This window comes from Aspergillus niger, assembly GCF_000002855.4.
Source record: "Aspergillus niger supercontig An06".
Classification (NCBI taxonomy): domain Eukaryota; kingdom Fungi; phylum Ascomycota; class Eurotiomycetes; order Eurotiales; family Aspergillaceae; genus Aspergillus; species Aspergillus niger.
The window spans coordinates 489047-515633 of NT_166522.1; the positions used below are offsets into that span (position 1 = coordinate 489047).

Sequence of the window (26587 nt, forward strand, 5' to 3'; positions counted from 1 at the left end):
AATGATTAAATAAAAAGTCTCGCGCAACCCTCTCTGGCAACCCCTCCGGTCTTCAGCCTTCCGTCTCGCTTCTTAACCTACTTGTATGGTCCACCGTTGGCTGGCTGGGTTTTCTTGGATTCTTCGCCCATTCTCATACTTATACTTCCTGCTCTCCCTTCACGACCGTCCGTTGCTTCCATACTTCAGCCCTACCAACCTGTCTGACCTCCCGACGTATTCCCACGTACTGCCCTTCGCCAGGTGGTAGCCGCGCCCATCCGCAATCCAGCAACCCAGCTTCCTCGTACAAATTTCCTCTGTTATCTTGTTTGCGACAAGGGGAGCTGGGAGTTGGCTTAATCTCATAGTCGTCTCTCCGTGCTCGCACTTGATTTCAACCTGTCGCACGTCGCAGAGATATAGTTCCCCTTATTTGGTTTTCCCGTCTGTAATATAGAAGCTCCCCCCCCTCATGTGGCAGCGAGCTTCCCGTGCCGCGCTTGCGGCAGCTTTCCTTCTAGTCTCCGTTGCGAATGCGCTTCCCCACGGAGACGACGAAGCGATGGACATGGACATGGGTATGGATATGAGCCACAGCGAGTCCACCCAGGAATCGTCCACAGAGGCAAATGACGACTCCCCCATGAGCTACTTCGCGTATGGGAAACACGGCACCGCGATTGCGGTTCACATCGGTCTCATGATTCTCGCCTGGTGCTTCATTCTGCCGACAGGTATAGCTCCATTTTATCTAACCCTCACAAAGACACAGAAAACTAACACTTTGCAATAACAGCGGTCATGTTCAGCGTCGCACGGTCACGTTTCGCATTGCCGTCGCAATTCCTTTTCTTGGTATGCAACGCGGTGGGATTGCTTATTGGAATCATCTACAACAGCCAGACCCCCGATCTGTATGAGAACAACGCTCATCACAAGATTGGCTGGATCGCAACCTGGGTCATGAGCGCGCAGGTCATCATGTCGTTGATCTTTGCCTATGCTGGCAGAGGCGAGTCGGAGTCGACTTCGTATGAACGGGCAGCGTTCCTTCCCGTTTCTACCGATGAGATGGAGAGCCCCCAGATGTACTCTGGTGGTATTCGCCATTCGTACCGCTGGTCGCGCGACAGTGGACAGGGCACGGAGAGAAATTCCTCTTCCCTCCACAGTCGTCCTGGGTCGCCATCTTGTGCGTCGCCTTCGGATGAGTATGACGGTTTCGAAAAGCCCGAGGATCCGCTCCCCGAACCCTCGTCCCAACCGCGCGGGTGGTTCCGCATCCCCTTCGCCGACCGATTCCTTGCCAGCCGTGTACCTCGTCTGGTCTCCACCAGAGCGCTTCGCATTATCTCGACCATCTAAATGGGTCCAGCATCATTACTGGTCAATATCGAGTAACGGAGATTGCTTAGAGGGAAATATACTGCCGAGCAGGGGCGATGCTAGGGCAGAATATCCCCGTGTAAATAATCCTCAGAGGAGTAGCATCCAAGCTCTTCAAGCAATGATATCTGGTTGTTATTTTCTATGGACTGCGGGTTGGACCTTCTGGGTCTTGTGTTCGGATGGCAATCGCCGATTGAAGGTCCGACCGGCCCGCAATATCCGACGGAGTATATTAAGTTAGTCTTTGTCTTCCCCGCACGAGAGGAGGGAGGGCATTTAGACTTTCTGCACGTATCATCTGCAGCTTCTCTTCTTCCCAATCACCTATAAATTCCCTTTCCATTCTTTGGTATTCTTTGAAATCCGATATGCCGCAGAAGCTCACGGTCGCGGTGGCGCAAGCCAGCACCCAGTCCACCCTGGCAGCCACTTTGGCGGCCCTGGAGCGAGTGACTCGCCATGCTGCGGCCCGCGGGGTGCACTTGATTCTCTTTCCCGAGGCATATCTTGGGGGCTATCCCAGAACCTGTGACTTTGGCACAGCTGTAGGTGCCCGTGGCGCTCATGGGCGCGACCAATTCCTCGAATACTTCCATGCGGCGGTCGACTTGGGTGACACCCCCACGGGAGCTGGGGACGACTGGGTGAACCGTAGATTGCCCCTTCCGCGAGGCAAGGAATACCGCGGGGATGGCACCCGAGAGGCGCTGGAGAAAATCTCCCGCGAAACTGGTGTGTTCATCGTGTGTGGCGTCATTGAGCGCGCCGGGGGTAGCCTGTATTGTTCCGCCATCTATGTCGATCCGCGCGATGGCGCCTTGGGCAAGCGGCGGAAGGTCATGCCGGTGAGTGGCAAGGAGTTGCTCTGAGAAGATTATGTTGATCAAGCTAATTGGTGATTCACAGACGGCCTCGGAGCGTCTGATCTGGGCTCAAGGATCCCCTTCCACCCTCAAGGCTGTCACCACTGAACTTAATGGGGTTCGGCTGACCATCGGGGCCGCAATCTGCTGGGAGAATTACATGCCGATGCTTCGACAGAGCCTGTACTCTCAGAATGTCAACCTCTATCTAGCCCCGACGGCCGATGCCCGCGATACCTGGCTGCCGTTGATGCGCACAGTGGCTGGAGAAGGCCGTACGTTCGTTTTATCCGCCAACCAATGTGTGCGACGCCGGGAACTGCCCGGATGGATCACGGCCAACTCCCAGGACAAACACAATGGCGATGACTATGTGTGTCGGGGCGGCTCCTGCATTGTCGGTCCCCTGGGAGAAGTCCTCAGTGACCCCATCTGGGAAGTGAGCACAGATGATGTGACTGACGCCAGTGATCCAAATGATCCAGCAATTGCAGCCGCACTGTCTATCACGGAGATTGATATGGAGGATTGTGAGCGCGGCCGGTTAGATCTGGACGTGGCGGGCAGTTACTCACGCAATGACTCCTTCAAGCTGACAGTAGATGGGCTGGACCTGAACCCTCCGCCACTGTAAGCTGTCAGCGACTTGTAATGAGCCTGATGTATATAACTAAGAGAAATGTACCTAATAAGTGTTCGGAGGAGTGCCCCTGAAATGGAGTAGATCCTGAGTCGAATAAGATGAGATGTCAATCATTCAGATCTTCACAATCCGTAGAGATTATCTCCCAAAAATGCAAGCCTGAAATGAAGCCTGAGGCATTAAACTTAGTCAGCCATTACATCAGCTGAAGCTTACCCGATTCGGGGCATTTGAATGGTGTTTTTGGTACCAATCAATCCATCGATCAATCACCTTCATCTGAATCATCTACTACTATTATAAAACTTCATTCTTTGAAGGCCAATGACATGTAGTAATTCTTGAGGTCACGGGTACACACCATCTTCAGGACCTGATATGACGCCCAGTCCGGCACCTTCACCTCAGTTGGCCTGCCGACGCTGCCGTATTCGCAAACAGAAAGCACGTTGCCCCAACATTGCCAACACAATGATACCGGCTAATGTAAGGGCTACTGTATAGTGCAGCCGGCCTCGACCATGCACCAACTGTGTACAGGCGCAAGCCGGTAAATCTCTCTTAATGGTACTACTCCCTGTGATCTTCTGTCGCAACTGACATACATCAGCCTGTGTACCTAGTCAACGACCAGCTAGGAAGAGCCGCGTCAATCCGGAGTGAGCTGTTCCCTCATCAGGCTGATAGCCAGGGATTATTGCGTCTGACCACATTAGATATGCCCGTGCTCTGGAGGAACGGATTATCGAGCTGGAGTCCCAACAACGTGATTCCACTGATCCTACTCTCGAGCCGGGCCCAACTCCAGGCCTGAGGAAGACAGACGTGCAGCCGACAGAGTCACTCGAACCGCCGCAAAAACGAATAACCCGAGCCCAAACTGAAGAAGCAACATTCCCAGCAATTTGTCTCTCATCCCATGGCCCGGGTGATGGCGAAGGCACCCAAGCTGGGAGTACCCCTTCTATTACCGTACTTCCCCCCCTTCACACGCCACAGTCGGGGTCACTGGAAGGGACCAACTATGAGAAGGAGATCCCGTCACAGACTCAGGATGAGCTGATCCAAATCTTCCTAAAGCGCGTGAACCCGCGCTATCCCTTTCTCCACGAAGAAACCTTCATCGCCTGGTACGATGCATGGAAAGCATCCAGGAACTTGGGCGTGCCTCTGCCGCCGGAAGAGCAGTGGAAAGCATTCTTCATCAAGATGGTTGGTCATTTGCGAAGACCATGCAACATAAGCTGACAGGCTAGCGCCAGGCACTTGCCGTTAGCCTTTTGATCGCACCTCGAGTATCACCCCGAGATATGAAAGTTTCTCAGGTAGGAGTACCGTCAAATCACATCACGCCCCCGCTAAAATCACAGGCTCTATATTCCTCCGCTGCATCATCTCTAGATGCTGTATTCGCTTGTCTTGACCCCGTATTGCATGCGCAAGCCTACTTACTGTGCACGCTGCATGCACTTCACTCGCCTTCTTCGCAAACGGTTTTGACAATGATTTCTGCAGCCGTGCGTTGCTGCGTGATTGCACAGTTGCATTTATCAGCAGTAGAACACCAACCGCAAGAACTGCTCTGTGAGAGGCAGATCCGGCGCCGTGTGTTCTGGTCTGCTTACGCGATTGATCGCCTGGTCAGTTGGGTTTATCATGTCCCGTGCAGTCTCGTGGACGAAGACATCCAAGTTGAGGTGAGATCTCGCTCGCAGAATATTGAATTGGAGGAACTGACTTAATGAATCAGCCTTTTGCCAACATGAACGACGACGAGATAAAAGAATGGCAAGCCCGGGCTGATCGGCCGGATCTGGACGAGTCCACCCCGCGCAGGACTCAAGTGTCGTCCGCTCTTCACCTGATTCGCGGGAGGAGAATTCAATCCCGCATCTTGAGCATCATGATGCGGGCGGATTACGATCAGCGATTTGCTGGATCTCATCAATGGCGTCTTCATATGCTTGAGGTGCTCAATGACTGGAAAGCGCAGCTGGAACCCCATAGCGACCCTCTCTCTAAGGGCTACACCAGCGAAGGATGGGTAGGCATGCTGTACAACTATACAGTGCTACTCCTTTACCGGCCTACGAAAGCGAACATGAGTGGCTTGGTCATGGAGCATTGCATTAGAGCCTGTACCGACATTGCACTGACATTCTGGAAGTATCTCAAGAGCCGTCAAACGGCTCAACTATGGCCGGGTGTGAGTAACCATCCCCCGCATGATCTCTAGAACAGCAACTGAAACCCTTCTTAGCTGCTTAGTCAGTTTGGTATAGGGATTACGCTGTTATACTGCCTATGGGTGATGCCACCATCGCATCGATCCGTCGAAATTCAGTCACCAAAAATTGGCACAGCCATTCGGACGTGCTCCGTGATCTTGGCAGTCCTGTCCGAGCGGTGGACTGAAGCCGAACCATTGCGGGATATCTTTGATCTCTTGGCGGACAGCATCCCGGTCTATTGGTCTCCTGATAATGGCGAAGCAAGCCGCATCTCGGCGTCCTCGGCAGACACGATTCAGGGGTACCTGCCCCGGGTGACGGCCATCGTCATCAACAAAGACATAATGCGCATGCTTATTGAGATGACTACGGAGGATTATCCGTGGGCCGCAGGTCGGCCGGTGAATGGGGGTAACTGGTCGTCTAGTGATGTGCACAATGCCCATGAATGTCCTCTGTGCTGGGGGACCCGAGCAGACCGAGCAGACTTGCCTTCGGTCGGCTTTGATGCAGGAATCCTGTGGCCAGGCTTCGATCATCGCACGGACGATGACTCCTTTGCGGTGTTTGCTGAGGAATCACCCCTCTTTCCGGGGCTTCTGGGCTCGATAGAGTTTTGATCCTTCGACAACGGAGCTGATGCACCGGTTATGCAGTCTGATTACTAACTGATGTGCATAACATGGAATAACTATCTGGCCCCTTGAATTCCCCCGTCTCCAGACTGTTTCGCATTCTCGCAGATATCCTTCTGAGTCAATCCGATTGAACTATTTGCCCCGATGAAGCTGTCTCACCCGGTAGAGGACGATTTCGTCTTCGTAAATATCTCGCGCCCCGATGAGATCAAGTCTGCTTCAACGCAGCGCACCATCCGACGCCATGTCATGCGCGACATTGGGAGATCACGTCGTACACGCCCGGAGCAACGGACTTGGTCTGTGGGCCTGAGAGCCCCGTCAGATCCAGTGACAGAACACATTCCAGCGCCGATTGACCCATGTAATACGACATTTTATCCTACCCCTATGAGCGACCGAGCGCTACAGCTCATGCACTTCAGTATGCCCCTGCAATTACCGGAGCCTCCTTGAGTTTGCCTATCTAACCTGCGTAGTGACTACGGACCGCGACTACGTGTTCCGTCCGTTCCGGACCGTCTGGTTCTCCATGGCATTAACTGACGCCACTGCCATCCTGGTGGCCTTGGCTAATGCTGCCATGTTTCTCGATCAACGCCTGCGGGCCCAGGGTTATCAGTATGAGACCAGTACGGAGTGTCTGAGTTACTACGGACAATGCGTTCGGCAGGTCACACACCGGCTGGCAGATACCCGTGAGAGTATTAGCCAAGGGGTCATCACGGCCATATTGGGCCTGACCTGTCACGATGTTTGTCAATCTTCTCACCCTACCGCTGCATGAATGCTAAACGACAGATAGCTCTATGTTGGTACGTTAGATCGCTGGAAAATTCATATCAGTGGCCTGGGCCGTATCCTCCACCTGAGGGGTGGATACCGGGGCCTAGACGACAGTATCACGCACTTTGCCATTTGGTAATCCCTTACATCCGCTCGTTCCCTCATACATCCATGGGCTAACTGTCCGGCGTCAGGCTTGATGTTGTGGGTAGTGTGATGGAAGACTCCCGCCCTCGGTTGCCTACTCCGCCGGGGTATGCGGCTCAAATTCCCGATATGCTGTCTCCCACTCTGAGAAGCCTTCTAAGGGATATTATTGCAAGATACGATTGCTTCCGTGACGTCGCGGCTGCCTTCAGTCATGTGAGCTTTATTGTCCGATATACTGACGGGTCCCTTTGTCGTTCCGAGACAGCCTGGGTAAGCGAGGATAACCTCACTGTCATTGAACTGTTTGGCCCAGCCACACATTTCCTGCTTTCCATGTCGAGGCCAACCGAGTTGGATTTAGTTGCAACAGAAAACCCAATTCGGCAACTCCGCGAAGCACTTCGGTTGGTGCTATTACTGTTTCTTGCCACAATGAAGCAAGATATCTTCCTCTTTACCGCTCACGAACGCCAATATCTGCAGTGGAAGTTATCAACGCTTATTCCACAGATGGAGAGAACCGACTACGACGACTCTTGTCTGAAACTGCATCTCTGGGTGCTTGTAACAGTGTCTCGACTTTCTCGTTCTACCCAGCCAGGGTTGTACCTTGACGATATCCGGTCCTTGCTGGACCTTCTAGGCATGGGTAGCAAGGAAGGAATAGATCTGGTCGAACGCATTCTGTCCATTAACATTTTAGATGTCTATCTACCTTTTCTCCCAGCGCTCAAGACATCCTCATGTTCATAACTATGGCATCTTAGCCACCCACAATTCCACCACTGACGGAAATGACCTGTCCGGAGATCCAGCGACTCTTCTCCGAGCACAACAACAGCACTGCGTCCGCAATATCCTGCACGGTGCCCAATCGCTCCTCGACTCGGCTCATGGGAACCATTGTCTTGTTAATCTTTTCCGCCACCTGAGGCGGTAGACCATCTGTATCTACCGGACCGGGGGAAACTGTGTTGATGGTTATGCCGCCATGATTGCGACCAAGCTAGACACCAATTAGCATAATTCTCGTGTGGGTTCCCGCCGTAAAGTCCAGCGTACCTCCATTGCCATGGAAAACGTCAGCGCATCCATCGCCGCCTTTGAAGCGCTATAGACTGGCGATCCTGAAATGCCCAACTTGGACGCCACCGATCCGATGTTGATGATTCGACTGCGTGGCGGCATGTGCTTCACTGCTTCCTGGATGAGGTAGATTGGACCAAAGACATTGACAGCAAAGGTGGTCGCAAGAGCTTCGGGCGCAGCGCTGAGTACCGGTCCCGGAGTGCCAGTAGCCGCGTTGTTGACTGGTCCACGTCAGCAAGCGTCCAAGCCAGGGAGGCGGAGGTGTTCGTGGACAAACCTAGGATATCAAGCCTTCCAAAGGCTTTGACTGCTGCTTGCACAAGCCTCTGTGCTTCGTCAGGTCGGGAGATGTCCGCCTGTACGGCTAGGGCCTGTCCGCCCGCCGCGGTGATGCTCTGCGCCACGGTGGCAGCGGAAGGACCTGTGGACGGTGAGACATAGTTGAGGATAACCGCTGCACCGTGGTGGGCCAGTAGAGTGGCAATTGCGGCACCAATGCCTCTCGTTTTACCAGATCCGGTAACGAGGGCTACTTTGCCTTGAAGACTGAGAGAGGAATCATATTGGGACATTGTGAATGAGTGATGATGGTATGGAAGATGGGAGTCGAAGATGCTGTGGAATCAAGTCGCCTTTTATGCATTTCCAGCGGAGTTTTAGGCGAATGGAACAGTGCAAAAGTGAGAGGTTTTCTTGCCCTTCAGCATTGTGATATTCGCCGCCATGATCCTGGAGGCTATACACGATTTCCCGATTTGGCAAACGGTCCCTGGCCCCTGCAGCTGACTCTCGCACTAAGCAGGAAGCAGTTAGTGCTTATGAGTGGATCTTAAACAATTCCGATGGTTGGTCAGAACCTTTTAATCTCAAATTACTATTCATATTTTGGTTTAGCTAGCATCACTCGATTGGGAAGATATTGAAAGGGTGAAGAGATAACTCGGCAGAGGGCATCTTAAATTCATTATAACTAGATAATACACAGATAGCTTTAATACCCAGTGACCGAAGATCACACCCAGTTATTCAGTTGCTGTCACAATTGTCCGCGACTGCTGCGTCTGATACCCGGTCGTGTCGAATTCCACGCTACCACTACTGGTCTGGCTCAGGCTGCTGCTTTTCCGCAGCTCCTCGGGTTCATTTGTGACTTGAAACTGGCGGTGCTCCCAAATTTCCAACGGCTGCTCTCGAGTGATATACTCGCCAGATTCGGTTGGATCGATCGTAGACCGACCGTGCGATTTGTCGCCAGCGCGGAACCGCGACAGATGGATGGTCGAGCCGTCCATGCGGCTGGTATATTTGCCATGGCTGCGATCGTATGAGGAGTGGGCCAAAAATGCCCGCCAGTTGAACAGTCGGCGAAACAAGGTCCAGGTTTGAGGGATGTTAGCAACGATCACTGCCGTGGCAGCCTCGCGGACGTACCAGTCCACCCATTGCCCGCCATATGGATTGGACAGGGAGTAGTATTTGGACAGAATGGAGCACAGAATCACAAAGGCACCCAGCGAGAAAACCGCGCACAGGGTGACCTTCTTGGCCAGACTCAGTTTCGCCTTCACCAGCAGGGGTAGCGGGATGGCCATGATCATCAAGTCGGTTGAGATATTGAGAGTGAGTACCAGAATCAAGTGATTGCGATAGACGGAACACTGAAGGTTTTTCGGCGGTACGGACCAGTATGCGGCAAAGGGACGACACCAGGCGGCAAAGAACAAGATTTCCACAATGACGAAGCTAAGGGCACAGAAGGCACCGATGATCTTGACGATTCGATGCTGCGAGAGTCCGGATCTAGAAGACAATCAGATGCCATATTCAAATCAACCGTGAGGCGAACCTACGTCATGGTCGAGTACAACAAAAGCAGGCAAGCCTTACACCCCCAGATGGTGGCTAGCCACATCTGCTCCGCCACAATGACCAGCTTGCTACCTGTGATACGATCTGGGATGGAGGAGGGATCGATGCTATTGAATTGGTCCGGGGGAATCTCGTTAGTGCCATGTTTGTGCACTTCAAGTAGGAACACGGTCAGCAAGATGTAGAAGACCTGTGTCGCTGTCAGTCATTGCGCCGTTAATTTGTTGTCAGTGTGGAGGTCATGCGTACGACAGTAAAGCACATCATCAAGTCTTCAAGTTGAAGATGGCGGGGCACTCCCATCTGCAACGTCCGGGAGATATAGCGCAGTAGGGCTGTCACGATAGGCGATCAGCACTGATTAACATCCTGTCACGCCGTTGTTCCCCGACGATCACTTACTGACTAGCAGCACTACCGCGAACCACACCCAAGTGTTAACGCTGGAAACCATTTTGCAAAAGAATAAATGCTTCTTTAGAGGAGTACAAGGTGTCTCCTGTCAAGGTACTGGTGTAGTACAAGGTATCCCAAGTGCCCAATTCCTATGGTTTGTTATAGCTAAGCTGTCGACACTTGATAGAGCCAACAGGAGGACAACCAATGCCAAGCCGGCAGGGTCTAAAGCCGTTCAACGAGAGAGGTGAACTTCCATTACGTGGAGAGGGACAAGAGCAACTACTGGGAGCTGTGTCTTGTTAATACTGCTGCACGAGCTCCTATGCCACTCCTGACACGCAGACCTCCGGTTTCCCGAAGCGCCCTCGAAGCCTAGGCAGGGCCCACCTGGTTCTCAAAGAGGATATTTCGCGCGTGCATACGATTGCTGGAAGGGTTTCCCTCAGGTTTCCATGCAATAAATGCATGCTTCCATGTCTGAGGCTCCCGTGGCTCAAGGACCACGGCCAAGGCCGATCGGGGCGATCAATTGGACGAGGGAAAAGAGAGATTCTGGTCTTCTGAGCTGCCTTATTATTGGTGTCGTCCTCGGGGTGTGACCTACCGAAGGGATACGTCGTTTTTCTTCCTAGAGTTGGATTTGCTGTAAGAGAATAGTGCCCTCTACTGGGTCCCTAACTTTGGCAGCTGAATATTGCGTGAAGTGAGGGTGTAGCTGTGCGCATAATCCTCATAGCCAAGGAAAAAGGCGTATTGACACGCTCGTGTTAATAAATCCACTCTGTCTCCGGGACGGGCCAACGTGTGGCACCGTTCCAAAGACACGGGATTCAGATCGGAGCCGGAAACCTTGTGGTGAAAATTCTGTCACCCCGTCCACAGTTCAGGACACGCGCGGTTTCCTATGACTGCTAAAGGGTGAAAGAATTGTTACTATGTCCGTTGTATGTGGCCCGGAAAGTTGTCGTCGAAATAAACAGTATCGATTTGGAAAAGTGGTTTAAATGCAGCGACAGTGCAGAGCGCTGCTGCTTGGTTCCTCGAGCTCGTGTAGCTAACCCAGATTGTGTCACTTCGGGCCTCGTCCGGTGGCTGACTCCAGGGCAGCGACTGGACCAGCTGGGCGAACGGGCCAACTGATACGATCCAAGGTTTCAGCCGAAAATCTTATCTCTAACCAGTCAGCGGTAGGACGTCGCAGGAATAGAAACTACCTGTTGTCGCCGTTCCATGGGTCACTACCGCCCTCATTCCGACCTCATTCACGGGAGGCATCGCAATTTCACTAGCTTGCTTACAGGCTGGTGGAAAACACATGTGAAGAAAAACTCCCGTACCAAGTGTGGGCGAAATTACCGCCATCGACATCTAAGAACCCAGATGCTTTGAACGTGGTTGGTCCGTTCGGCGTAATGGAGAGATAAGTAGCTCTTTTGGGGAGCTTTGCGGCATCTGGAGTGCGCTATGGATATCACAGTTGTGCCATTGTAGGGACTGTCAATCCTGACATTTCTGGGTCTTTGCAACTAGGCTAAGCTCAAGTACGGTGCCATTTTCTATTCACCCTTCTTTGTCTGCGGCAAGATAATGGAGAAAAGTAGACTTCATAGCGCTACCCGCATGTATAAAAGGGGTCTTCAAGCATGATTTATTGGTACCTCTATGTCCGAATTATCCTTGTTTATGCTCAATATAGCACCAGACACCAAAGGCCTCCTCTGCCCATCAGCTACTACACTGTCCTGGCAGCCTTGACTACTACCTTTGGGGGCACCATAGAGCCAGGGAGTATATCAACTATCAGTCATCTATCACATAGTGGATTTCTCAACGTGTAAAGGTTCAAAACCGGTCCAGAGATTACCTGATGGTAAAGCCGCCGTCTACGCGAATGTCCGCTCCGTTAATCATACCACTTGAGTCCTGTTTCGCCAATCAGAATAAAACGCAAACACTCCTCAGTCGATAGGTCAATTGCATACCTGACAGAGAAAGAGAACCGCATCCGCTACCTCGTCTGGCTGCGCAAACTTGCCCGTCGGGATCGTTCTTAAGAAAGCCTCCCGCACGTCATCCTGCCCCCAAGCCTTCTGTCCCAGAGCGGTCCAGGCCACCGTCGGAGACACGCTGTTCGCCGTAATGCCGCGGCCTCCCCATTCAGAAGCCATACTGCGCGTTAGCCCCAACAAGGCTGCCTTGGAGGCACAATAGGCTCCGTGGCGATGGAGGGCCACATGCGCGGCTTGAGAGGCCAGGTTGACGATGCGACCCGGAGGCGGCGGGTTGGGTGACGAATGAGCTACCTCAGCGGCGGCCAAGTACAAGCGCGCAAAGGCCTGCGAGCACAGCATGGGGCCCAGGACATTGGTATGCAGATGCTTTAGCGTTTCTTCCGGCGGGGTGAGCTCCAAATCACTTAGCGACACATAGCCCGCCGTATTAATCAAAATACTGGGGAAGGCACGGGAAGACTGCATCGTCAATGATGGGGCGAGAACCTCCTCCTTCAGGGTGGTGAAGACGGACTGAACAGCCTCGGGGTTTGTGATGTCGCATTCATACGTTCTGATTTCCTCACGCGCGGGCAGCTCGCCGTAACCAGCCTCTAGCAGCTCATCGCGTCGGGCAGCCTCGAAGGGGGCATACAGAATAGCTAGCCGAGCACCTTGTTGGCGGAGCTTCTTACCGATACTCGAGCCCAGGCCACCTTACTCAGGGACAGGCAGTCAATACCCAGCACGGGACTGTAACGGGGGTTGAGTCAATGCCTACCTAGGCCACCGGGGAGGATGGCGAGCCGACGCGCAAAGGCCATACTGGTGTTAATCCAATGGTGGAGAAATCAAGAAGTATGTAGGAAGCTAACAAGAACGTGGTATGAGGACGCACTGACAACAACAGCAACAGTCAGATGGTTCCTGATACTCGTGGATTTTCCCCGCACCGGCAAACCAGGAATGTGACGTCATATTGCATATGGTAAATTGACACGGAGGCGAGGAACTGAGTGGAATTCAGTAATTCAGTAAGCCCATTGAACTGCATGACTCCTGAGTCTCACACCACACAGTTGATGTAAAGCTGGGGACATAGAACTTTCCCGTGTCAAAACCCCTCTATGGAGACCCAGCCGGGAATGTGAGATGCCATGCCCCCGCGGCTTTAGAACCACCAAGCTGTGCTCGTGGACAACGTGGAATAGAGATGTGCGGAAACTAGGTTTGCAGGCATCAAACGAATGGACAACGCTTGGATAGTGAAATGACCAGGCCTGCTGGAGAGGACAGGGGGAAGTTGGGGCTCACACCAGGCCTGTGCCTCCTATCTGCCAGCAGGGGGAGACTACTCTAATTACTTGACTGGCACCTACACGGACCGGAAATCTAATCAATGATGCAGTTACACGCATCAGTCAGTAGGTCAAAAGGCATCCGCGGGATTGATACCCTCCCAGATATTCCAGACCAGTATGCGGGTGGAAGGGAAGGTGTGAGGTGCCTTGATCCCGGTATCAGGGAACTGAGACGAGCAATAGGTCTATGTGGATCTATGTCTATGCGCATCGCGTGAATGGAGTTGCCTACACCATCGTCCCCTGCCATGAGTGAGAAGCCAGACCGTTTCGCGAGAGTCACGACCTGCTCTCCACGATCTTGAGCACATCCTCTAATGTCTCCGCTGTATAATCCGGTTGCAGCCGTTGGCACTCCTCCACATCACCCTGGCCGTACCGACACCAGCAGACCTGGGCGCCAATGTTCCTTGCGTACAGAATGTCCGTCAAGGTGTCCCCGACCATCAGCACGCGCTCCGCATCCACCCCATCGGGCGCCCCGAGGGCCTTCCAGTTCGGCCAGAGCACGTCCGTGAAGCTGGACGGATCAGGCTTGCGCTGCACGCCGGCCACACCATGACCCAGAATGAGGGAGTCTGGAAAGTACTGCAGCAGGTCGGTCTTCTTCAAGGCCGCCTTCACTGCGACCGCAGCTTTGTTGCTAATGATGGCCATGGGTTGATTCCGGTCGTGCAAGGCTTGTAGGACGTCGCGAGCGGCGGGATAGGGACTTGTACGGGATTGGCCATGGATGGCATACAGCTCGCGGTAGGTAGGGACCCAGAGGGATTCGTCGAAGGTGGTGGGATCGGGGTGTAGACTGCGAAAGGTGTCCCCGGGAGGCGCACCGGTGGAGACAAGCGGGCGAATATCGCTGGACGAAGGCGGAGGATGGGAGGGCAGGAGGCGCTGGAAGGTCAACTGGATGGAGTACTCGATGGCATCGTAAGTGTCGAACAGGGTGCCGTCAAAGTCAAATATGACGAGCTGATACGGCATGATGATGGTGGATGTTGGTGGTGTTTTATTCTAAGTTGGTTTTGTTCTGCGTAAGGTCCATTCAACTTCTTTTTCTTCTTTTTGACTCATTCCCCCAACTGCACCAGCCACCTCCGCCACTCTTGGGGGTGGCGCAGAAAGTATAAGCCACACATGGTTTGCAAACGTGCAACAGGGTAGAGATATTTTCATTTATTTATGTATTGATCGTTGCTTTTCCTGTCATCAAGCTATTCTGGGTAAAAAAAAATCAAAAGCTAGGATATTTTCAGTATCTTTGTCCAGTTCAGCGGGCAAATTGCGTGGCCCTGTTCGTCATTCAGTTCAACAGTTATATATAGTCTCAGCTAGTAGCTGCACAGCCTACATGTCGTATCGAAAGCCAGACAAACACATCCGTCTCTTTCATTCTTAGCAGTAAGCATAAGGAGGATTCGAAGTTTTTCTATCATACAACTAGCATCGATCAAGCAACCGAGGAAAGGAATCTCATATATATATATGCCTTACGATCGCGAGGAATACCGACTTCTAACCCGAGATGTACAACTCCTGTTCTATCTGATTGTTTTAGCCATTACTGACCGACAGATCCCAACAAATCAGTCGGAGTCTCCATTGGTCCACTCAATTCGCTAGTTGGCTACTGATTTGTTCAACATCCTTATGTTCATCAAAACCTCAATTCCAGCAGAAGTGGACTTGCCGTCCTCTATGGTTCGTTTGTCGATCATACATAGATTTTAGCAATCATTTAAAGTGATATCCTGAAGTAGGACATCCAACCTACCCTTGAAGAACAAATCTAGAATGGCCCTAGACTCTCGTTACAAGCAAATATGAGATAAGCAAAGAGGAAACAAGTCGCCGAAATGATTGCAAATTCGGCGACGGCGACCCACCATGCAGCCTGTAGCCTTCCATCCTTCCCGGCACTATATAGGGTCGGTCTTGATAGATCGAAGTCACAGAAAGTTTACCAAGACCTCAGACAAGCAAATACAGACTTCCATTCCTTCCGGACCTCCAACACGGTTCCTCCGAGCAAAAACCGCAAAGACCATGCAACCCATCACTCTCTACTCGCACCCTATCGGGCCTAATCCGTGGAAGGTCGCCATCATCCTCTCCGCTCTGCACATCCCCTACGAAATGGTCATGATTGACTTCACCGAGGTGAAAAAGGAGCCCTACGTGAGCCTCTGTCCCAATGGACGGCTGCCAACCATCGTGGATCCCAACAAGAACATCACCTTGTGGGAATCAGGCGCCATTGTGAACTACCTGATTGAGACCTACGATCAGAGCCACCAGCTGAGCTATGACACCTTTCCCGAGCGCCACCAGCTGCAACAATGGCTGCATTTCCAAGTGTCCGGGCAAGGGCCGTACTACGGACAGTTAGGCTGGTTCCGGCGGCAGCCCGAGCAGGTGCCCCAGGCCATCGAACGCTACACAGCGGAGATCCGGCGCGTCATGAGTGTGCTAGACCAGGTGTTGACGGACCGCGAATGGCTTGTGGGCGACAAGTGCACGTATGCAGACCTCTCCTTTGTCCCCTGGCAGGATCTGGTGCCGTTGGTGGTCGGGGACCAGCGCGTGGTACAGGAATTGACCGAGCAATTTCCCCATGTGGAGGCGTGGATGCAGAGAATGAGGGCGAGACCAGAGGTACAGAAAGTGCTGAAGGAGAAGAGCGAGGCGATGGCGTTGAATTAGGGGACAGCATGTAAATACATGGGTCGGATAGAGGCCATCTCATGGCTCTAAGATTTTAGACTCGCCGAAATAGTGGATCCTTCCCCGGGGGGCCGCCGGACAGGCAGGCGTCGATTTGACCCGTCACACCAGGGCATCAACTCCTGGAAATAGCTCAAATTACAATGAAGTTGTTCCAATGTGACGCCGAATTGGCAATAAAGCATATAATATAGATAGAGAGTGTCGATGAAGCGTTTCTAAACCCTGAGTACCGGACCACTCGAATGGTGGAATAATCCCCCGGGGAAGGGGTTTCAGACAGCATCGGCGAACCAAAGATCATGTCCAACGAAGCATATCAACTAGACATGCATTGAGATTATTGATAGTTGATGGGAGCCCCACCGAAAACATCCGATATTACCGGACCTTGTCTTTCTATAAAGCGACCGAGTGCCGTTATGCTTAAGATGAACAAGCAGATCAAATGCGACCGCCATAGCCATCATGCGATCCAGCAGCTCGGACATCAGTGAGCCCAAGACGGTCGCTCTACCCTCATCATCACTGCCCCTATGGGATGATGATCCCGCTAATGCTCAGAACTGGAGCCGTTTCAAAAAGATTTACAATACTGCTGTGCCGTCGCTTCTGTGTTTGTTGATGTGAGTTCACGTACGCGGAGACGAAGACGCCGTCCATAGACTACTGATACTAATCCTAACATTGCAATGTTGATAGATCGTTCGCGCTGGCTATCTACTCTCCGTCCCACAGCCATGTTCAAGAGGCCTTCCACACCTCGACTACCAAATCTCTGGTGCCCTTCGCCATGTACGTCTATGGCCTGGCATTCGGGCCCATGATTGCAGCGCCCATCAGTGAGACCTACGGTCGTCGCTTCATCTACCTCGTCATGACCCCCATTGCTATGCTCTTCATCCTCGGGGCTGGCTTCGCTCACAACCTAGCTACTCTCGCTGTGTGTCGTCTGCTAGCGGGGATGTTCATCTCAGCGCCCTTGGCCGTCGGGGCGGGCACGATCATGGACGTGTGGAGTGGGCAAGCTACCGGGCGCGGTGTCACCCTACTCATGACCACTGCCTTCCTGGGCCCGGCCATCGGATCGCTGATTGGGGGTTGGATCGCCCAGTACAAGGACTGGCGCTGGTCTCAGTGGACAACGCTATTTCTCGGGGCAGCCTTTTGGATCTTCAGCATGGGGGCCCAGGAGTCCTATGCTCAACCCCTGATCCGTCGCCGTGCTGCCAAACTAGGACTTCCAGTCCCTCCCAGCCCAATTCCACCGGGTGTGGCTGGGATCCAGATGATGCTCACGGTGACTTTGGCACGACCGGTGTACATGATCTTCACCGAGCCAATTGTCAGTTTGTGCTCGATGTATTCCTCCCTTAACTTCTCAGTCTTATTCTGTTTCCTTGCCTGTGTTCCGCTCGTTTACACCGATGTGTACGGCTTCACCCCGGGCCAATGCGGACTGGTCTTTATTGCGTTGGCCCTGGGTTGTCTGCTTGGAAGTGTCGGGCTGCTGGTGGCGGACCACTATACAATGGCGCGGCATCTCCGGCTTCATCCGGGGGGAGGGATCGCCCCGCCCCCAGAGCGTGTCTTGTGGGCTGCCATGATCGGCGGCCCGTTGATGCCAGCTGCTCTGTTTTGGTTTGCCTGGACCTCGACTAGTCATGTGCACAGGATGAGCAGCATCGTCGCGATCGGTCTTTTCGGCTGCTCCAATATTATGGTATTCGTAAGTTGGCATATCCTCGTCTCACTCAACATTGAAACCCGGACGCTGACGCTATTGCCTGTCGCAAGGTATCGACTGCCCTCTACCTCACCCGGGTGTATGGGGCCAAGTTCGGAGCTTCTGCGCTGGCCGCTAATGGCTTACTGAGATACGGCATTGGCGGCTCATTTCCTCTTTTTACGGTAGCCAGTAGGTCACTCGTACAAATTCACTCCCTGGTCAGTCACTAAAAGAGCCTCCCACCTCTAGTGTACCATAACTTGGGCTATAGCTGGGCATCTAGCTTGTTGGGGTTCTTGGCCGCTGCTTTTGCACCTCTGCCTTGGTTGTTCTTCCGTCTGGGAAGTCGCATACGCTCGCATAGCGCTTACACTGCAAACTGAATCCAGTGAATGAGTGGGATTGTATGAAAGGTTCTGAATCCTTGTTTGACAAGGTCTGCCAGGGAGTCCCGTTGTTAAGGGAAATAACTTTGTCAATTAAATTGAGTGAATTCATCGATAATGAAGATAGACTAATAAACATCATTCTCTGAATCCCATTAGTAGTTGAAAACTAATATGTGAGTCGCTCAGCCATTACTGTGCCGGTAGTTCGACGCAAAACAGTTTGCATCAATAATCTCCTTTCTGATATTGTGGTTACATTAATTATTAACCTCCATCCATCCCCAATATCATGATGAACCCCTCATTCAGACACAGTCTTCATCCACTGACGTTTTGCCATCCACGGTTTTCTCTGCATCGAATGCACCGCTCTGGCACTGATAGATCCCGAACTCACGCGGCGGCACTCGGGCGACGAACATCTCGTCAATCTCCTCCAACGACCGCCGTTTGGTCTCCGGTACAAACAGCCACACAAATACCGCCGCGACGACGGACAGTGCGCCGTAGATGAAGGCTACCTTACCCCCAATAGCGGCCTGAGTGTAGGGATTCACAAAGACGATGATCAATCCGGTGCCGTATGCCGAAAACCCCGCCAGCGTAACCATCTTCTCGCGGACGGCGGTCCCTGTGGGTGGGATTTCGGCGGTGATTGCCCAGGCCAACGGACCCCATGTGCTCTGGAAGGTAAAGAACCAAAGCATGAGCATGACCACCACCGCGATGGAGAGGGAAGATGAAGATGTGGAGGGGGTAGTGAGGCCGCCAATGGTCAGCATACAAGCACCGAGTAGGCCGGATGCCGGGAGGAGCACGCTACGACGACCCAGGCGGTCAGCCATGAACATTCCCGTGAGATTGCCGACTATCCCGATGATATAGACAATCACCGACATTAACAGGACCTGGTGGAACCCGACCTGTTCCAGAAAAACGGCCTGATAGTTGGCCACGAAGGAGATTCCCTGAGCCTGCTGGAAGATCTGCGCGCCCACAGCGATGAGGGTCCGACGGAAGTGGATGGGGTCTGTGAAGCAGGCCATCCAGGATGCGAGCTCCTTCTCTTGTTGTTGTTGCTGTTGCTGCAGTGCGAGTTGTTGTTCGATGGAAATGATTTCGGCCTCAGCGGCAGCGGCATCCAGGGCATGCAGCCGGCGCAGGCTGGTGATGGCGGCAGCACGACGACCACGGCGTAGTAGCCAATACGGGGATTCAGGAAGGAAGGGCAGGCTCAGCCACCCCATGGCGGGGATAGCTACTTGTGCCACCACGACACTGCGCCAGGCCCAGTCGCTCGGCACATGGCGACAGAGGTAGACGATAAGAGCGGCACAAAAGCCGCCTACCATCAGGAAGGCATTATAGAGACTTGTCATCATTCCTCGGAGGTGCTGAGGTGCGCACTCTCCTTGGTAGACCGGAATGACCGTCGAGGCGATGCCACCGGCGAAGTAGACGACTGCCTTGCCCACCAGAAATTGCGCGTAGCTGTCCTGGCAGGATGCTTCAATGGCGACCCCAGCAGTCACCACCACCGACTGCAGCCAGAGACTGTTCCGTCGTCCAAGCTGTTCGTTCAGTGGTGTGCCGCATACCAACCCGAGGATGACCCCTACATAGCCTAGACCCGTGCCGAGGGACTGCTGTCGATCGCTGAGGGACCAGGCCTGGTGGGCTGGGTCGTAGGAGCCGAAGCTACGGGTAAACTGCGTCGAACTCATCATACTTGCCCACCAGCCCTGATCAAAGCCAAAGCCCGCGGATGAGACGGAGCCGAAGATAGCCACGACCCAGATGAGCCAGGGGACCTCCCGTGGAGGGTTGGAAGATGACATGCTTGGAAGGATGAAAGATTAAAGACAGAGCTTAGACAAGTTCCCTCGCCAGCAGTTTTCGATTGAGGCCAGAGAATTTGCGGACTCTACTTCTATTCTACAAGAGAGGGAAATGCTACCAGCTTTAAATCACGCCAAATACGAGCAGAATCGAGCTTGACCGACAAGCAAACTCCCAGTGCTAGCTTTAGCGTTTCAAAAGTCTTCCTTCACCCCAATAGGGACTTAATGGGAGGGATTATCGGGCGCGTGGTAGTGACCAGAGTCGGAGCATCTTGATGCTAGGTTAGAGCTCGTAGGAAGCGAAACAATTTCCCCGCGGGGAAGGATTCCTTGAGAGGTGGGCCATGGTCGTGGTAGGCCCGTGAGAAGACCAAGATTCCTTCGTGAGGGCGGGTCCAACGCAATCCTCAGTGTCACATCCATGCCAGTCAAACCCTAACCTTTGAGCCGCGGGGGATCAAGGCCTCATACCATGTCCAAGTCGGGATTTTGTCCACGAGAGGTAATCCTGTATGGCGGGCCCAGTGGACCCGGCGGATCCGAAGTCTCCACTAATTCGGCGACTGATTCTCCACTATATCGCCGGGACTAACAGGGCATCACCAGTGAAGCATCTTCATACAGTAACAAGATCGGTTTGTCACACCGGAGGACCCGAAGAGGAATCCGGACAGAAAGTTCATATTCTTCCCCGTGGGGGCGGGGATGCAGAGTCGTAGAGATGGAGAAATGGAGTGCATGGTGACCTGAAAAGAACAATTACCCTCTCCTTTCCCCGAACTCTGCCACCAGCATCCCCAAGATCAACAATTTCTGGTTCTTCCAAACCGAATTGCTTGTCAAAATGCCTCATGAGGAAAGAGTCTCCTCCCATGTGCGCCAACTGCTCCAGTCCCTTACGCTGGAGGAGAAAGTGGCCCTCCTGGCGGGCAAGAACATGTGGGAAACCGTTAACATCGACCGCCTACACATCCCCAGCCTGAAGATGACGGACGGACCAGCCGGTGTCCGGGGCTCCAAGTGGACCTACGGCTCCCTGACCACCTGGATACCGTGTGGAATTTCACTGGCTGCTACCTTTGATCCGGCGATGGTAGAGCAAGTCGGAAGTGTGTTGGGCCAGGAGGCGCGCCGAAAGGGCTGCCAGGTACTGTTGGCACCCACCATGAACCTATCGCGCTCGCCCCTAGGTGGGCGGAATTTCGAGAGTTATGGCGAAGATCCCTATCTGGTGGGAGTGATCGCTACGGCAATGATCCGAGGTATTCAGGCACACGGAGTGGGCGCATGCATGAAGCACTTTATCCTCAACGATACTGAAACGCGGCGATTCAACGTTGATCAAACCATTGATGAACGCACTTTACGAGAGGTCTACATGAAGCCGTTCACGATGGTTCTCAACGACCCGGCTAGCACGCCTTGGACGGCCATGGTTAGCTATCCCAAGATTAACGGCCTGCACGCCGACATCAGCCCACACATTCTACCCCGTCTACTGCGGCAAGAGCTGCAATTTGACCGCCTGGTCATGAGCGACTGGGGAGGGCTGAATAGTACAGCTGAAAGCCTGCGCGCCACAACTGACCTCGAGATGCCGGGTCCAGCCGTCCGCCGCGGAGAACGCTTGCTGGCTGCCATCCGAGCTGGGGAGGTCGAGGTGGCCGCGCATGTCGACCCGAGTGTCCGCCGATTCTTGCAACTCCTGGAGCGCACAGGCCTGTTAGGAGACGCTACTAAGTCCGCCGAACACTCCGAAGCAGCTACGGATGACCCCATCTTTCACCGAATCGCGCGCGATGCGGCCCAAAGTGGGCTCGTCCTGCTCAAGAATGACAAGGGGATCCTGCCTCTCAAGCCGACCACGCTGCAGCGAGTCGCCATTATTGGGCCCAACGCTTGTCAACCCACCGCGGGCGGTGCCGGCAGCGCCGCTGTCAACCCTTTCTACGTCTCGACTCCGGAATCCTGTCTGCGCGACGTCCTTCATGCGGCCAACTCAGAGCTGCAGGTCTCCTACGAGCCGGGGATCCCGAGCAGCCTGCGTCCGCCTTTACTGGGAAAGCTTCTGACTGTCCCAGACGGGTCCCGGAAGGGCTGGCAGGTCAGCTTCTTTGAGGGGCATGCGCTGGAGGGACCCGTGGTAGCGTCCAGTATGTGGGACGACTCGCTCATCTATCTATTTAGTGATGGTGATGTCCCGGCCGTTTTGGACGACCGGCCATACTCCTACCGTGCCACCGGGGTGGTCACTCCGCAAGAGTCGGGTCGCTATACCTGGAGCCTGGCGAACACCGGGAAAGCCAAGCTATTCGTTAATGACGAGTTGTTAATCGACAACACGGAGTGGACTGGTCTGACGGGCGGATTTCTGGGCTGCTCCAGCGCAGATAAGACAGCCAGCGTGTATCTGGAAGCGGGCCGCGCCTACCAGCTGCGGGTGGACAACGTGGTCACGCTGCCAGTGGTAGAGGCGTTCGACAATACGCTGTTCCCGCGGATCTCTGGGGTCCGGGTTGGCCTGGCCTTGGAGCAGGATGAGCCGGAAATGCTGGCGCAGGCCGTGGCGGCCGCCCGGCAGGCCGATGTAGCGGTGGTGGTGGTGGGCCACAACAAGGATTCGGAGGGCGAAGGAGGCGACCGCGCAACGATGCAGCTTCCCGGTCGCACAGACGAGCTGGTCGCCGCTGTCTGTGCCGCTAATCCCAACACCGTCGTGGTCGTGCAGTCGGCCAGCGCCGTGGCCATGCCTTGGGTCGATGCTGCCTCGGGGCTGGTGATGGCCTGGTATCAGGGGCAGGAAAACGGGCATGCCCTGGCGGCCGCCCTGCTCGGCGACTGCGACTTCAGCGGTCGACTCCCCATTACCTTTCCCAGACGACTCAAGGACCATGGCTCCCACGCCTGGTTCCCGGGAGAGGCTGCTCAAGACCGCAACACCTTTGGAGAAGGGGTGCGCGTCGGGTATCGCCATTTCGATGCCCAGGGGATCCCTGCCCTCTGGCCCTTTGGCTTTGGTCTTTCGTATACGCGGTTTCAGCTGACCAACATTCGTGTCTGCGGTCGCGTGGAGGGACGTTCCCCGGAGTCTCAGCCTGTGTTGATCCAGGCGCGCGTTTGCAATGTCGGAGGCCGCGACGGCCAAGAGGTGGTCCAGGTATATGTAGCGCCGTCAGCCGGGATCCGGGAGGCTGGGGAGATGAGCTTCCCCAAGACTCTGGGGGGCTTCTGTAAGATTTCTGTACCGGCGGGAGATTCGCGCGAAGTGTCAATCCCCATCCGGGGATCCGAGTTGAGCTGGTACGATGCTCGGGTGGCGCAGTGGCGATTGGATGCGGGCAAGTATGCCTGCTGGGTTGGTCGAAGTAGCAGCCACATTGATGCGGAATTGGAGATTGAGGTGGCAGAGGGAGAAGACACCAGGCAGGGAACACTAGAGTAGTTTTCCGAAGCTAGTGAATGACAAGTATTTTACATAAATGTGAGTAATGGCCATTGTAGACAATATGAATGTCTAGTAGGTTTGTAGTCATCGGAGGAATGAATATCCGGCAGTCTCTGACCAACTACGAAGCGGTTGCTAACACTAACGTTAACTAAACTAACTAACTTATTTAATTAGTGGTTACTAATTGGCTGCATAGGACTTTCCCCCGTCAGCGTCAGCAATTGCTTCTTGCCCCCCCTCATCAGTATTTCTATCCAACATATAACCTCTACCACCAAAACCATAGCGTCGCACCCATTGTATTTTGTCATCATCCATGGATCTTACCGCCCCCGTGGCCTGTTTAGGCTGCCGAGAAAAACATCTCAAATGCGACGGCAATCTGGCTGGCTGTGCTCGCTGCCAGTCCTTGGGGCTCACCTGCCGCTTCGTGCCCTCCCGTCGTGGTCGTAAGTGTCGCCCAGCAGCAGCAGCAGCAGCAGTTCCCCACGATACCGCCAGCCTGTCCACTCTTAACTCCAATTCACTACCGCTGGATCCCATCTCTTTCTCGACAGGTCCCTTCGGGCAGTGCCACAGCCTGGAATACCCCCAGCATGCGGGCTCCATGGATTGCGATCAAGGGCTGCAGCTGATCTCTCTGTATTATCTCCACTTTCACCAAGCCCATCCGTTCTTGGCCCCCATGCAACTTCTTCTCGAGTCGGAGCCGCCCGCGTTCCTGCTAGACATTATGGAGTTTATCAGCCTTCATTACTTGTCCCCGCAGCTGTTTCAGGATAGCAGCGAGTCTCTTGGTCTGGCCGTGCAGGCTGCGGAACTGACCATCGAAAAGGTGCAGGCCTTCCTGCTCCTCACCATTGTACATCACGGGCGACAGCAGGCCCATGAGGCCCGCTCATGTCTGGGACAGGCCCTGCAGGGTGCACTGGACCTGGGCTTGCACCGTCGGGAGACCTCGGACGCCATCCGTGTGGATGCTCCGTTCCAGGCTGAGAGTCTACGGCGCACCTGGTGGGAGATTGTCGTGATCGATGTGCTGCTGGCGGCTGTCCAGGTCGATGGGGTTTTGCAGTTCCACATGGAAGAAACACCCACCACGCCTCTTCCCGGTGACTCCAGTCAGTATCAGGCGAGCGACGTCATCTCCGACCCCAATCCTTTTCCGTCCACTTTGGCGGATTTGGAACAAAACGGTCTGTTCTGCGGTGATGTGGAATTCTCCCCGGGCGCTTACCGCGTTGAGGCTGCTTTGCTGCTTCGCAATTGCCTCCGAGCCGGTCAGACGCACGTCAGTGAGGAGGCACTAAACATATTGAACGCGGCCAACATCGCCTGGTTCCATCGACTGCCACCACGCCGACGGTGCATGCTTCAACTCAACGGCGTGCAGGATGAGCTGATGACACAGGCGATGATGTTGATGCACTGCGCAACCATCTATTTGCACTTCCCACGCTCCTGTCTGCTCGCATTCCTGCCCGTCACAGGCCAGATCATGTGCTCATCCCCGGCCTTGTTTGTCACCACGACCCTGGACCCGCAAGTGCACACCCACAGGGTTATTGAGGGGTCTGTCAGACTATCTCAGCTAGCTGCCTTGTCCACCTCTGTCATCAATCATACTCCTTTCTTTGCCTGCACCCTGGTCCTCAGTTCCGTCATCCAAGTTGCCGCTATGTTCAGCGAGAGCCTGCATTCTTCTGGGACGAGCCAGCGACAATACCTGGCTCTCAACCTCGGTGTTCTCAAGTCCATCGGACAAACCTGGCCCATTGCTGCTGCTGCCACGCAACGAGTGCGTCAAGCCATGATTGAGGTCCACAACGCGATCCCACGAGATGTTAATGCGTTACTTGGGGAAGTTAGCCCTCCTGCCTGACGCACAGGCATACATTCGGTGAATAGGTGTTGTTGCCAAGCTTGTAAAAAGCTGTTTGCTTCCATATTGAAGGCGGACGACCCTGTTGTCGCTGTGCGTGCGTCTTACTGCACATGATCTGGTGCTCTTGGGCACTGTTCATGTTCTATGCCTACACCAACATGACTAGAGCCCGAGCGGATGAGCATGGAGTCATTTGTGCTCCGTCATCGCCCCACAAACCGCATTGTCAAGATCTAATCGACTATCAGCTCTACGTGCACTCATGGGGCGCAACCTCCTTCGAAATCACTCGACCCCGCTCCCAGGGGTAAAGCCTCCCCAACGGGAACAGAACCTACATGTGAGCTCAATTTGTGACCAAGAACCACCGGGGCGTCCGCGGAGTCTTCACGGTGAGAAACACAGGAGTGGACGGGTATTGGCGAGGAAGGTCAAGGCGGAGCGCCCGGTGGATGGGCGTGGAATGAAACAGATGGCAGTAAATATGTAGGTCTGGGCTTACCTTGTCAATCGAAAAGGCCTGTCCAAGGATCCTAGCGCTGCCTGCTGAGCCAGCCAGGTTTATTGCTGGTTCTCCCGTCGCACGGACACGCAGACATTCCGACGGCTTTCTGAACGGCAGTCTGTCTTTGACGAATAATAAAATGCGAATGAAAATAATTCTGCCTAGAAGGTGAGATGATGTGATATTAGACAGTCTCATTAATTGAAGAGCGCCACACATCCAGTAGCCCATTCATCGTCGCGTATTCGCTAGAGACATTCGAGATCGACAGACTTTCCGTTGCCCATAAATGATTTCATTGGTGTCGGTAGGAGAGGGCAACGAACATTATGAAAACTATCAGAGCATTGTGTACGAGGTTCTAGCATCCCAGACTGGTCTTTAATCTGACCAAGCGTTTACGCGGCGGCTAAGTGTAGGGATAAAAGCCGGGCGTACGGATGGAACGCCATACAGCCAAACACACGTCGCGATACCAACCGAGTGATCCAGATCCCGTTAACCAAGACAAGGTACCTTACCGTAGAACCCATGCACACATATGCTCCGTGGACTAAGATGAGGATCATCTTCGACTGCATGCGGGATCCTTCTTCGGCTCCACTGCAGATCCGCATCAGACCCTGAGTTGGAAGCTTAGCACTCGGTGCCCGCGGGGTCCGTCGCGGCAAATGCCTC

General features: G+C 53.9%; 11 protein-coding genes across 11 annotated transcripts; 7 read left to right on the top strand and 4 right to left on the bottom strand.

The window, feature by feature from the left end:
* Positions 1-454: 454 nt before the first annotated feature.
* Positions 455-1347, top strand: An06g01950 (uncharacterized protein; the record flags this gene model as incomplete). Its single annotated transcript, XM_001390979.3, has 2 exons — positions 455-716; positions 779-1347. The coding sequence occupies 2 exons, from the start codon at positions 455-457 to the stop codon at positions 1345-1347; spliced, it is 831 nt and encodes a 276-aa protein (XP_001391016.1).
* Positions 1348-1739: 392 nt separating this feature from the next.
* Positions 1740-2868, top strand: An06g01960 (uncharacterized protein; the record flags this gene model as incomplete). The annotated part of the gene is made up of 2 exons (XM_001390980.1): positions 1740-2216; positions 2278-2868. 2 exons carry the CDS (start codon positions 1740-1742, stop codon positions 2866-2868), a joined length of 1068 nt encoding a protein of 355 aa, XP_001391017.1.
* A 1319-nt stretch (positions 2869-4187) lies between these two features.
* An06g01970 (uncharacterized protein) lies at positions 4188-5728 on the top strand (the record flags this gene model as incomplete). Its single annotated transcript, XM_001390981.3, has 3 exons — positions 4188-4574; positions 4628-5083; positions 5138-5728. The coding sequence occupies 3 exons, from the start codon at positions 4188-4190 to the stop codon at positions 5726-5728; spliced, it is 1434 nt and encodes a 477-aa protein (XP_001391018.3).
* Positions 5729-7321: 1593 nt separating this feature from the next.
* An06g01980 (uncharacterized protein) lies at positions 7322-8343 on the bottom strand (the record flags this gene model as incomplete). Its single annotated transcript, XM_001390982.3, has 4 exons — positions 7322-7366; positions 7458-7688; positions 7745-7992; positions 8049-8343. The coding sequence occupies 4 exons, from the start codon at positions 8341-8343 to the stop codon at positions 7322-7324; spliced, it is 819 nt and encodes a 272-aa protein (XP_001391019.3).
* A 450-nt stretch (positions 8344-8793) lies between these two features.
* Positions 8794-10094, bottom strand: An06g01990 (uncharacterized protein; the record flags this gene model as incomplete). The annotated part of the gene is made up of 3 exons (XM_059748090.1): positions 8794-9571; positions 9622-9838; positions 10043-10094. 3 exons carry the CDS (start codon positions 10092-10094, stop codon positions 8794-8796), a joined length of 1047 nt encoding a protein of 348 aa, XP_059605303.1.
* A 1805-nt stretch (positions 10095-11899) lies between these two features.
* On the bottom strand, positions 11900-14372 carry An06g02000 (uncharacterized protein; the record flags this gene model as incomplete). Its single annotated transcript, XM_059748091.1, has 5 exons — positions 11900-11962; positions 12022-12746; positions 13410-13422; positions 13486-13717; positions 13771-14372. The coding sequence occupies 5 exons, from the start codon at positions 14370-14372 to the stop codon at positions 11900-11902; spliced, it is 1635 nt and encodes a 544-aa protein (XP_059605304.1).
* A 903-nt stretch (positions 14373-15275) lies between these two features.
* An06g02010 (uncharacterized protein) lies at positions 15276-16091 on the top strand (the record flags this gene model as incomplete). Its single annotated transcript, XM_001390985.3, has 1 exon — positions 15276-16091. The coding sequence occupies one exon, from the start codon at positions 15276-15278 to the stop codon at positions 16089-16091; it is 816 nt and encodes a 271-aa protein (XP_001391022.3).
* Positions 16092-16580: 489 nt separating this feature from the next.
* An06g02020 (uncharacterized protein) lies at positions 16581-18224 on the top strand (the record flags this gene model as incomplete). The annotated part of the gene is made up of 4 exons (XM_001390986.1): positions 16581-16738; positions 16815-17841; positions 17910-18030; positions 18091-18224. The coding sequence occupies 4 exons, from the start codon at positions 16581-16583 to the stop codon at positions 18222-18224; spliced, it is 1440 nt and encodes a 479-aa protein (XP_001391023.1).
* A 311-nt stretch (positions 18225-18535) lies between these two features.
* On the bottom strand, positions 18536-20068 carry An06g02030 (uncharacterized protein; the record flags this gene model as incomplete). Its single annotated transcript, XM_001390987.1, has 1 exon — positions 18536-20068. The coding sequence occupies one exon, from the start codon at positions 20066-20068 to the stop codon at positions 18536-18538; it is 1533 nt and encodes a 510-aa protein (XP_001391024.1).
* An 847-nt stretch (positions 20069-20915) lies between these two features.
* On the top strand, positions 20916-23513 carry An06g02040 (uncharacterized protein; the record flags this gene model as incomplete). Its single annotated transcript, XM_001390988.1, has 1 exon — positions 20916-23513. The coding sequence occupies one exon, from the start codon at positions 20916-20918 to the stop codon at positions 23511-23513; it is 2598 nt and encodes an 865-aa protein (XP_001391025.1).
* Positions 23514-23835: 322 nt separating this feature from the next.
* Positions 23836-25401, top strand: An06g02050 (uncharacterized protein; the record flags this gene model as incomplete). The annotated part of the gene is made up of 2 exons (XM_059748092.1): positions 23836-23968; positions 24077-25401. 2 exons carry the CDS (start codon positions 23836-23838, stop codon positions 25399-25401), a joined length of 1458 nt encoding a protein of 485 aa, XP_059605305.1.
* Positions 25402-26587: the final 1186 nt, after the last annotated feature.